At 46.0% G+C, this 12,719-nt stretch overlaps 2 protein-coding genes across 2 annotated transcripts in view; one reads left to right on the plus strand and one right to left on the minus strand.

The window, feature by feature from the left end:
• LOC119395130 (cytochrome P450 4c3) overlaps positions 1-6,374 on the minus strand; it is a 63,187-nt gene extending 56,813 nt beyond the window's left edge. The window contains exons 1-3 of the mRNA XM_037662420.2: positions 5,998-6,374; positions 5,550-5,662; positions 5,385-5,470 (exon numbers count right to left, since the gene is read on the minus strand). Coding sequence (XP_037518348.1) covers positions 5,385-5,470; positions 5,550-5,662; positions 5,998-6,256 — 458 coding nt within the window. The 5' untranslated portion in view covers positions 6,257-6,374. The remainder of the gene's footprint in view (positions 1-5,384; positions 5,471-5,549; positions 5,663-5,997) is intronic.
• Positions 1-12,719, plus strand: part of LOC119395151 (cytochrome P450 4c3-like) — a 387,183-nt gene that overhangs the window by 330,730 nt on the left and 43,734 nt on the right. The window lies entirely within an intron of this gene.

A 12,719-nucleotide genomic window follows, 5' to 3' on the forward strand; every position in this document is an offset into this window, starting at 1 on the left:
GCCATGACCGCGAGTGTGGAACACTCTTTTTCTGCCTTGTTGGCGTCACGTAGCACGTGAACTTATTACGAGCTGGCAGCTGACCAATAATCCCTCGCATACTACCTGAAAGCATCAAGTCTGCCAGAACGAGACCCTCGCTATGAATGAAGGAAAGAAGTGTTAATTTCAAAGGCTCGTTTTCTTTGTTATACACAATATTAATGAGAACTAACAGACAATAATGCCAAGGAAAGTATAGGGGATGTTTTTAGTAATAAATGTAAGGTAATTGTGAAGAAAGAAAAGTGGACGAAAAGATAGCCTGCCGCGGGTCTCGTTCTGGCAGACTTGATGCTTTCAGGTAGTATGCGAGGGATTATTGGTCAGCTGCCAGCTCGTAATAAGTTCACGTGCTACGTGACGCCAACAAGGCAGAAAACGAGTGTTCCACACTCGCCGTCATGGCTACTGGCGGCGCTGACTGACGCTCCCACGTTTAAATGCACACATATACCCTATAAAGTGGACGGGGGGATGGCCGCCGCGGTAGCTCAGTTGGTAGAGCATCGGACGCGTTATTCGAAGGTCGCAGGTTCGGTCCCTGCCCGCGGCAGGCTATCTTTTCGTCCACTTTTCTTTCTTCACAATTACCTTACACTTATTACTAAAAACATCCCCTATACTTTCCTTGGCATTATTGTCTGTTAGTTCTCATTAATATTGTGTATAACAAAGAAAACGAGCCCTTGAAATTAACACTTCTTTCCTACATTAGCCGACACGATGCACGAATTCTAATGAGGTATCGCTTCATAAAAGGCCATGTCATAATAATAAGGTCAATAATTTTGTAATTATTTTTTAAACATATTTGGGAAACTCAATTGCTTAACAAGTTTCCCACATTATTCAGCTGATACGGCATTTCGCCTAGCCTCAATTATAATAAAAGCTAAATTTTCATTCATTTTGACTCAATTTCCTACTTGATCGAAAGAAAACAGGGACTGCGTGTATGTTTCTGCAATGTTAATAAATGTAAGACGTAAAGCAATTGTTATTCAGCTCAAATGCCCGTGCTCCATTACGTTGAATTCCTCGAAGTGCCATTTCACTATCAGTGAGCCTATGTTAATTAAACTGACCCACCGCGGCGGTCTAGGGGTTATGGTGCTCGACTGCTGACCCGAAGGTTACGGAATCGAATCCCAGCCACGGAGGCCGTATTTCGATGGAGGCGAAATGCTTGAGGCATGTGTACTAAGATTTAGGTGCACGTTAAAGGGGTCATGAACCCCTTTTCCAAGTAATGATCTAATGACCTCATTGTCAGAGTTCGATTGCCGCAAAAATTTCTCGAATCCGTCAAGAACGAGCGGAGTTGCGGGGGTATGGCGCACGCTGTCAGCGCTTTCTCTCTTTTCTCCTCCCGAAGAGCGCACTGGAAGCTACACAGGGAGGGGTGGCACGGGGGAAAGAAGTTACGTCAGCGCGCGTAGTGAAACGCGATCGCTCTCCCGCTGTGATTCGCGTGCGCGAGTGTGGCTACCGTGTAAAGTTAGCAGACTGAGGAGTACGACGCTGGCAAGTGGCGGCACCCCGTGGCAAGAAGCGCATCTGATCCGAACGCCGCTCTTGATTTATGTCGGCTATCACCAAATGAGGGTGTTATGTCTTTTGCGACGCGAAGAAACAGATACGCGACGTCAACTGACAGGCACTCCACCCACCGACGAGAGTGAGAACTGGCCTCTGTTTGAAAAGAGGGCGCCAGAGAAAACAGCAACTTCCCGCTCCGCTTGTAGCCTTTACGCGGCGCGCACGACTGCAATATTTGGCTGAGCAGTTCATAGCCGCGTCAGCTATCCGCAGGATGTGTTTTTTCAACAAGCCCAAGGGGTGCTTCATGACCCCTTTAAAGAACCCCAGGTGGTCTATATTTGCGGAGCCCTCCACTACGGCGTCCCTCATGTTGCGGAAGGACCGGCGATAAGGTTGCGGAAGGACAGGCGGTAAAGGTTGACAACGTTTCTAATATCACCGATTGAATCCGTCAAGCGAGAGAGTTCTGCACAAGGGTTAATTGCGCACGTGCTAAAGATGCAGCCAAGTGGCCCATACGAATAACCTCATCATTAAGCAGCGTAGACGACAAGGGAAAGAGGAGAGACTAGTGAGCCATTCATAAAGGCAATCTTCATCATCATCATCAGACTGCACGAGACGAGCGCTAACAAGTGAATATTTTATTCAGACAGAAAAAGAACACAGAGGATAGCGCGCAAAACCTACCGATAAGTACGAAATTAGAAGGTCTGCTGACATCGCCCCATGTTGTGCAGAAATGCAGCATTACAGTGCAGCAACCCTATCAACGGCGTTCTTCTACATTTGTGTGCCTTTTTTTTTTTTTTTTGTCCGATAGAAAGGATCTCAGCAGTCTCTCTTGTGCGGGCACCATTGTACGCGAACAAGGCTCTCGGGCGACAAAATTCCCGGGTGCAGCTGCACGTGGGAACAATGATCATACAAATGCGAACATGGCGTGCCCTTTCAAGTGCTTTGCTGCTCGTGCTGGCGGACGTCGAGACAACGGCTCGTTAATAAACTTTATCGCTTGACAACTGAATAGAGTGCACAACATCACTTTTCTAGGAAACAATCTTGTAGTGGTGTTTAACCCCACACACTCGAGTCATGGACACATCCGCACATTTCTTATCGATTCTGGCACACAGGTTTTGTAGCTCATTCTTAGTAGAAAAAAAATGGTTCATCCCTCCGTCATAGGAATTGGTACTACACGAAAATGAAACGTGTCCTTACAGAAGTAGTTGAATGTTTATTGTACATTGATATACGAGAGCCTGCACAATGCCATGTCTATTGATGTTTGGTAGACATTGCACCGCTTGATGTGACGCGACGCGCGTCGTGCCTCCCCTCTAGCCTGGCCGCGATTTCTTCCAGGGTGAGCGGGGAACGCGGTGTGACATCCAGGCGAGCGTTGGAGAGCTATTTTTTAATACGGATAGATGCTATGAGCGACGCTTGGGCTAAAGCCGCCACCTCGGAGTGTGTTAAGGTGTTGACAAAATTACACTTCTCCTTTTGGAAAAGCGCAGAGTGGGACAGCCGTATCAACAGCGCGTTGCCGGAGCTAATCGCGGAGGCCACGCATTACTTCACTCTACCGCTTCCAGACGGCGACACCACCCCACGAACCAAGAGCTCTCTGAGAGGATAGGGTGAGCGATAAAACGCGCGTTCGTGGACCTTCCTTCATGTGTTTCATGCTAGCGCAGTGGGTCAAGCGCCCGCAGCTGTCATCGCGGACCAAGAGGCCGTTGGTTCGACTCCCGTCAACGGATGTTTTTCTAGTTTTTTCTTTGCCATATGATCGCATGCATTTTACTGACGTATTTCCGTCGCGGAAATACGTCAGCAAAATCTTGGTGGACCCCGGTTTAAAATACATCAACGTAGAACTTAGTCGCAGTCCTTTTATTGCGATGAGAGGCTATACGGAGTTACCGAATTCCCGCCAGCCACTTACGCTTCCTTCCTTCCTTTAAATGGTTTCCCTCGAAGTTTCATCTTGTTCGAAACCTTTTATGACGCGGAAACATCGCAAAACGTTTTCGCTAAGACTAAGCAGCAAAACCTGGTTGCAAGATTCTACATAAGCCAGGAGGTGAGGGGGTGTCGGTGAGCTAAGTGTGCCGAGTTAAGCGCAACATCCAATTTGTTTCCTGCAAAAAGTAACGTTGTCTACTTTTGCAGGGAACATTCCGTTGTGTACTGCATTCATCTACTACTGGCATCCGGTATGTGCACAACAATTACCGCGAAAGAGAGACTGTTGAAGCCTTTTCTATCTGCAAAAATGCTGACACATGCATACTCGTATAAGTACACCGTCTGTAGCACTGCTGCCCTGATGTTTCATTTATGTGATGTGAAACATGATGTGACGCCACAATCTGCAATGTGACAGTGACACACTTCCCTTGGACTTGCCCAGGTTTGCACTTAGGCCCTCTTCGCCACCTACGTGCAACAGACCTCAGGCCTCGCCTACCACCAGGCCTTGATCGTTGAATATCCATCGACCATTTCATCATTCGCAGCTAAACCTCTTGCTCGAATTAAATTTGTTCGTGTATCTTTGACACCGTGTTTTACTATGCCTAATGGCAAGCTGTCGAAATAGAAAGAAGAGAAAAACACGTGACGATGTCAGCAGACATTTTCATATTTTACTTATCTGTAAGTAGCGCGCGTAATCGTACGTGTGTTCTTTTCCGTCTGAACAAAATGTTCAGTTGTTCGTCAGCACTTGTCTCATGCGGACTCTCACCTTTTGCCATACTCTTCTACGCTGTTTAATCATGAGTACCAACCAACTGGCTGAAACTTATTTCTCCTTTGCTACAATTAAGCTCAGTTATATTTTATATTTCCCTACATTTCGATAGCTGCCAGTGCTGTATGTTCCTCAATGGAAACTTAACAGGCACATTTTATGCTGTTAGCCACAAGGTTTGTAGCCTGGCGCAGGTACTGTAAGACATCCTTGCGTTGTCGTCAGTTAAACATCGGCAAATTTGACTGACAATAACAGCAACGGAAGGAAACCGCATTTCGATAGTTATACTCCTGTTTTGTGCAATAAAAAAAAAAAGAAGAAGAGGGGGGCGGGTGGTAAACCTGCAAACACGTTTGAACCAACGTAAGTACGGAAGCATTTGTCACCATAGTGACAAATGCTTGCGTGCTTAAGTGAATGATCATCGATATATAGATGATCACTTATCGGATAACGCGTCATCGGCATGAGATATCAGTTCATCAGTAAAGTTCAATTTTAACTTTACTTTCTCCACTTGGTAACTTTTTCTTGACAGGTCATATAGAAAGAGCATTGACGTTGACAGTAGTAATACGACTTTTTTAGCGCAAAGAAACACAAGGACCAAGAAGGGAGAGACACAAAACGTGAGCTACGAGTTGTGTCCCTCCCTTTCTGTCCTTGTGCTGCTTTGAGCTAAAGGAGTCGTATTATGCCTTACCAACAAGGCCAAATTTATACCCTTGTGACAGCAGTACCAGCGCGACAAGTGTAATCGGACTTCCACTACAAGACAAGTGAGTCTGACATTGCAGGTATATAATGACAGAAGATGTTAACACACGGCGTACTGAGGAGCGACTACCGCGCATTGCAGCTCTCTGCATAAAATACTAAATATCAAAAAGTACAATAAAGAATTCCTACGTCTTTTAACTGTGTGCCACACCGATGCCTTTTTTTTTTATCCTTGTCACTTTCTCTCCTTCTAAAGCAGCAAAAGGGGAAATACAGCGCATAAGGCAGTGCTATAAAACGAATAAACATTTACCTTGTAAGAAGACCAGTGCCGAGCCATGGCTTGATTAGTTCATATTCATGACCTTTCCTAAGTATCGTGTTACTCGCCAAAAGTTCCTGAAAAAGGTTGAGTCTTCAGGACTTTATGTTACTGAGAGAGATCGCGGTCATGACATGAGCTGACGTTTATAGTTACCTCGAGAGCTTCAGCTTTGAACAGTACGAGAACGGGATGAGTGGCGTCGTAAAATCGAAACATGCCATGTTTCTTGTAAATCCGGGAGAACCCAAAGGCCACCTGAAACAAATCTGTTTGGATAGAAACGAAAAGAAGACGCGTCATAAGAGCGTACATGCACGCATCAAACATTGCTTCCTCATAGACTTGCACAGCGCTTCATACAACTGAACGCAAGTAGCGCTAAAACATTTCAATGTGATTAAATCAGCCGGCGTAGACAGAGGATCCAAGGTTAACGGCTCTTACGTTTCAGCTAGACACTGCGCGATCGCTACCAAGGTAAGATGACACTGGGGATTGTGCCAGCCGATTGAAGCGATAATAGATGAATATCGAAGCAAATGGCGAGAAGTAGTGCCAAGGACGCGTTGGAATGAAATGTGCGGATAGTGCGAAAGCTTACGGGTTGCAATGTCCAAACGGTGCGCCTCTTTGGAAAGGGTCCGATGTATCGACCATGTGGTCAGCAAGGGGATCGGCTCCGTTCGACCGGGGAACTTTCCTATGTAGACAAGTGTTTCGCGTTGCTTCCACTTTATGTAGACCAACAGGCCGGCCAAGCATGCGAACGCTGCGGCTGCAGCGGCCACGGAATACAGCACGAATGATGCGAGTAAGGCGGGCAATACATCGCGAAGCACGTGAAAAGCGACGGCATCCATCGTGTTGCTCGCCGCCTCGCAGCTAACACCGGTGAGCTAAGCGGCGAAAGACACAACGCTGCCTCACAATTGTCATTGTGGAGCTCGAGCGAAGTTCCGATAACGCCATCCGTCAAAAGGGAGGGCGTGACAGGAGACAGGAGACACGCATGGGTCACGGCGCCATCGCTCGGCTGATATTCCATCTCCTTTTGCGCGACGAAAGGTTGAGGGGGATGACGCACAGAGTCGTGGGCTCGAGGCTCCCTCCCGAATCGGTCGCCTGAACTACGAAGCCCTAAACGTATCGCGAAGCGCCGCACGACCGGCAGTAGATGGGGCTCGAGTTACCGGCATTTTGTTGGATGGGGGACGGGTTCGCCGCTGTGGTGAAGAAGGTATAATATGCTTGTCATTCTTTCTTCCCGAAGGTTTATGCGGGATTAAGACGAAAGTGTATAAACCTCAGTCACTCGTGGCTTGTGACCAAGCAAATCATGACGCGGGATAGGTGACTTGGACGAGTTAAAGAAATGTTACGAAAAAAAAAAAGTAAAAGAACTACTCTACTTTGAAAGAACGTAAAGGAAGTTATCGCGTCTTAGCAATGTTGGTTTTACTATTCCGTGTGGTCACCGTGGAGATAGGAACGAAGGCCCGAATTGCTATAGCGGCATTGTTAGCATAACTGTAACATTGTCAGCAAAAAGAAAAAAAAAGTAGGGAAGAAGAAGAAGAGATCAAATCGCCCAGAAAATCCATGTGTGGAAAACTATATGTAAACGTCCTGGTCAAACCTGCTGGTGCACTTAACGCGGGGAGTGTTTGCCGAAAACTGTGTCAAATGCGCATGCTGTGCTTTCCCTCGGGACATCGAACGTCTCTCAAAGCCAAAACGTATGTGTAGTTAATTTTTGCTATATCTCTTTTTTTAAAACTGAATTCCAATTTTCAAAAACTGCCTCGAATTCTGATGACTGAGCTATAAGTTACTCGAGTGTGCGCACACTAATTGCAGACAATTTCTTATAAATACCTGACTCATAAAAAGGTTTTAGAGAACATCTTTTAAGCCAGGGTCTTCAGTGTAAATGTTGCAAACGATAATTTTAACCGGTGCGCCAAAGGTTAAAAGACATGTCGAACGCACTTATGAAACTAGCACCCATTTTCAGATGAACGCCCTCAGACGTGCGGCAAGATGCATTACTGATCAACTTACTCCTTTGAGGAAACGCCTCTCAACCAGTATACGAGGCACACCTAACTGACGAACATGAGAAATTCAGTAGATAATTTTGAAACATGACTTGTCGAAATTTCTACCACTGTCAGAATTCCCTCTAAGCACATTGATATTGCGAGCGCACATAGACCAGTTCGTGAAGTGTTTAGTTCAAACTAATTTAGCTGAACCGTACAGTGTTTCGACTCCTTTAAATACGAATATACGCACTTATGATCAGTTTGGATTTCCCGTTCAAATAACGCCCTCCCCTTTGAGTAATACAACTCAAGTAGTAGTTGTTAGCCGCCGTACGCAATTGAACAAATTATTTAGGACAACAACAGAAAAGCCTGGCAGGTTGGAGCTTGCATAGACGTTTTGAACTGTGGTAACAACAGGCGTTTACTTTTGAATGTCATGCCTCCATCTGCCACAGTTATCATCAGTATTCGAAAGTTGAGCGATTAAAGAGCCGTACATGCTTGATAACCCATGTGCTCTCTAACTGTTCTAATTAACAGCTAACCCCACGGAAGTGCGGCTTGCGCCATGTTCGAGCAAGAGATGAGAGGTAGAAGCTGAATGGATAGATAGATAGAACTGGTATAGTGCATGTGTCAGCAGTCCATGTATTGCGCTCTCAAAAAAGGAGTTGAAATACCTGCGCCATGGGCTGAAGTGTGAAACAAATTTTTTCGTAGCCGTCGCCGTCGCCGTCGGTGGCGTAACCGATTCACATGAAAAAATAAAATGAGAAAGAAATACTCAGGATCGAATGGGGCTTGAACCCACGCCTTCTGCGGTGCAGTTGAATATTTTACCACAGAGCCACGCTGGCGCTTGAAACTCATTTCCAAAAAAACCCTATACAAGCGTCAGGTGGAGCAAGGAATCGCGTTAACTTCTTACGTAATATAAAACACGTTGTGGGGCTAGTTCGTGATGCATATTTTTCTTTTAAAAGACATCAGCTGTAAACTTTAAACACAGGCATACAGAAAGACATGACGTTACTGTGTGCCTGTGTTTAAAGTTTAGCGCTGAATTCTTTTAAAAGAAGATTATACGTATAGTATAGCGTGGCAGAAGAGTAGAACGACAACCTGTCATCACATAGTGGAAAATGTCAACGAGTGTGTGGTTTAATGCTTCCTACCAATGCAAAGTGCTCAGCCACCATTCTTCATCGTCATCAGCCACATGCAGCATCAACAAAGTGCACATAATACCTTACAGATGTATAGCGGGTACCTCACTTATCCGCAGAAAGACGAATAATGGCATAGTGGGTGCTGTCCTACTTAACAAAAATTGTGATTTATGGCGTAGTGGATACCTTCCATGTGTACGTGTATTAGTTGCCCCAAGAGAGTTTAGAATGGGCTCTAGAAAGACCGCTCTTCCAGCTTTCGCTGGGACTGTGCTGCGCGTTCCCGCGGAGGCCTGGCGTTTTAGAGCGCAGCTATTAGGCACCGTTCCTGCGCTGAGCGGCGTCGCCATTGGCGTCGACATAACCGATAGAGCGAACGAGGACGAAAGAGAGCGAACTCGTCGCACTCGAGTGCTGGTAGTTTCTGTGGCTATATGTAACGAATGCTACATTGATACGACTGCAAAAAAAAAAAAAAAGTACGGCAGGTCACACGCACTGTGGGAATTGATGTAATGCGAAGCAGCCGGCAAGGGGCTGCTAGATCGCCTTGTTTGTCTTTGAGGCAAGTGAAGCCATTCATGCCACGGCATCTACTTCACTATATATTGCATGTTTGCCATGCATGCATGCATGTACAATCCGGTATATACCATGCTAATGAAACGTATATTCTGGGATATACAATGCATGACCTCTCATTTATGTTCATCACGCACTCGTGTAATGCCATACCAGTTTTGATATATATCCAGTTAACAAAACGGCCGAAAGTGCACCATGACAGTGTCATGTAAATCATACCGTGCATGACATGCATGTCATGATTCGCATGTTAGGACCTGTCATTTATATTCCTCATACAGTCCCGCCGCGCAATACATATTTTGGTGTATATCAAGCTAGCGAACCGGCCGCGAGCGCACCACCAGCGTGACATGCAAATCATATCGTACAAGACATGCATGTCATGATTTTCACGTTACCACCTATCACTTATGTTCTTCATGCAGTCACGTCGCGCAATACCGAATTTGGTACATGTCAAGCCAGCGAAACGGCCTAGAGCGCACCGTGAGCGTAGCATGTAAATCATGTCGTACATGACATGCGTGGCATGACTTGCATGCTACGACCTCTCACTTACGTTCGTCATACAGTCGCGTCGCGCAATACCAATCTTGGTTTATATCAAGCCAACCAAACGGCCATAAGCGCACCATGAATGTAGCATGTAACTCATGCCATACATGGCGCGCATATTATGATATTCAAGTAACCACCTGACATTTATGTTCATCATACAGTAACATCGCGCTATACGAAGTTTGGTGTAAAGCAAGCTAGCGAAACAGCCGCGACCGCACCATGAGCATGGCATGTAAATCATGTCATGATTTTACCGTTACCACCTCTGATGTATGTACGTTCATCACACAGTCACGTCGCGCAATGCCAGTTTTGGCGTATATCAAACTAGCGAAACGGCCGCGAGTGCCGCATGAGCCTAGCATGTAAATCATGTCATACATGACTTGTATGTCGTTATTTTCAAGCTTCCACCTCTCATTTACGTTCATCATACAGTCGCGTCGCGCAATAGCCGTTTTGGTGTATATTACGCGAGCGAAACGGCCATGAGCGTGGCATGTAAATCATGTCGTACATAACATGCATGTCATAATTTTCAAGTTTCCCCCTGTCATTTATGTTTGCCATACAGTCACGCCGCGCACTACCAATTTTGGTGCATATCAAGCGAGCGAAACGGCGGTGAGTGCACCATGAGCCTAGCATGTAAATCATGTCGTACATGACTTGCATGTCATGATTTTTAAGTTTCCACCTCTGATTTACGTTCATGATACAGTCGCGTCGCGCAATACCAATTTTGATGTATATCACGCGAGCGAAACGGCAGTGATCGGACAATGAGCGTGCCATGTAACCCCCCCCCCCCCGAATCCCCCCATCTCCCCAAAACGAAACGAAATAAAGCGACCAAACACTGGCAAGCGACTGGACCTCCTCGCTCGATTTAACAATGTTCGCCGAATGCATCAACAAAAGAAATTCTGGCGCCTAGGTGATTTAAAAACGGACCAAAACATCGGCCGCTGGCTCCTAGCGCTGTTTTCGCTGGAACACAGTTGTGTGGCGTTGTGACATTGGGACAAACAGAAAAAAATGAAACACAACGTACGCCTTGCTTTCTTTCGGTCCGAAATCGCAGTTCGTTGAGCTTTCGCGCTACAAGTGCTCGTTGATTTGACTAAAATGTAATGGACCTTCGAGCGGGAAACATTACGTCGTAGACGAAACTTCCGCGACCCTTAAGATTTGTCACTACTATCCATGCAGCGCTCGCGCGCTGCACGCAATCCGCACTCGTCGACAGAAGCAATCACCCGTCGGCAAGGTGAGCTGATTCCAGCTTGTGTTCACCTTGGTTTTTTTCTCTCTGCATGAATGCGAAATACGTATTCTATAGCTCATCCTAGATGCTTTACGGTATGTAGATAGGTAGTTCTTTTTTTTTTTTGACCTCGTTTACAGATGCTTAAATGAGCGACCATGACTGAGAACACGTGCCTCCATTCACAGCGCCCTCGAGTTTTTAGCTCTCCCAGCGCGAACACGCAAGACACGACAATGGTGGCGTGTTCTGCGTGGCATTTCGTGGCGGCAATGAATGGTATACTGACAGTGAAAAAAAAAAACACACACACAGAGTGTATTTTTGTAAGAAACGTTTTTGAGCAAAATCGGCCGTCGACGTACGACACAGATTAAGGAAGAGGAGAAAAGGGAAAGGCAGGGATGGTAACCAATATCGAATAACCGGTACGCTACCCTACACTGGAAAAAGGGATGATGTAGTTTGAATGGTACAAGAGCAAGGAAAGAGGCACAGATTATGCTTTCTACATGTGTATAATCAGAGGCTGGGGCAAGTCAACTACACTCCTCCGTTGTATTTCCACACTTTCTAATAAATTTAACCAAGCAGTACTGGGCCCATATTCACAAAGACATCTTACGCCAGAACAGTTCGTAAGAGAAAATTTCAGCCAATCCCGATGCCAGACATATCCTTAGCGAAGGCGGCCGGCCAATGGCAACGAGCACTTACGAACGAAAACCTCTGTGAACTCGTCCCCCGCTCCCTTATAGTATTACGGTTCTGAATGAATGAGATAACCGTCATTCACGTGTACGCTTATGACCATAGTTTTACCGCTTTTGCCCATTCCTTATGTTAAGTGCTTCAAAAGCTCGATTAAATGTATTTCACCTCACATCTCCCTCGTCGAGTTAGCCGGGGCCTGTAACCTGTAGCACTAGCATGCGATCAGCGTTTTGTCTCCTATATGCAGAAAAAAACAGCAGGGTAAGGCATCGAGCGCGTCTGGGTGATATCTGATGTGACTAGCGCGATAATATGTGGCAATAATTTAACTAACGTTACAGAATTGCGGTTAACGTTGTTTATTCTGCTGTCATGATGAGCACAATGCCTCGCAATGAAATCCTTGGAGAGCCGTCCGCATTCCGATTAAGTCGGGATATGAAAACACTATAGTGCGCTTATATTCAGGCGCGCGTTAGGAAAAAATCTAGGCAGTCAAAATTACACGGAGACCTTGAACCGTGGACACAGCAGTGGAGAGGGCGCTTTCGGTGACGACTGATAGCAAGAACATTCATGTACACGGAGTTAGTCAACTAGATTAAAATTATTTTTCTGCAGGATCGCGCACCATAACGGGACAGGCCAGTTTCCTGCCATGGGTGTGTGTGTGTGTGTCCACACACCAGCACACAAATAATAAAAATTAGGATCCCAGCAGGAATCGGACCCAAGCATTTTGCATGGCAGTCATGTATTCTACCCCAGAGCCACGCCAGGTCTAGAAGCTGCTTTGTAAAGACGCCCTATGCAGGCGTAATGTCAGTGCAGCGTCAATTATGGTTGCAGTGCTGGCTATCTAATTTTATAACAAAGCAATAAACACTACATATGTACTCCTAAGACACAAGCGTCATGTCAGGTTAACATCAACTGTGGTTCCAGTGTTGACCCCGCTTTTATAGCAGTCTGACAA

This window comes from Rhipicephalus sanguineus, chromosome 1, assembly GCF_013339695.2.
Source record: "Rhipicephalus sanguineus isolate Rsan-2018 chromosome 1, BIME_Rsan_1.4, whole genome shotgun sequence".
Taxonomy (NCBI): Eukaryota; Metazoa; Arthropoda; class Arachnida; order Ixodida; family Ixodidae; genus Rhipicephalus; species Rhipicephalus sanguineus.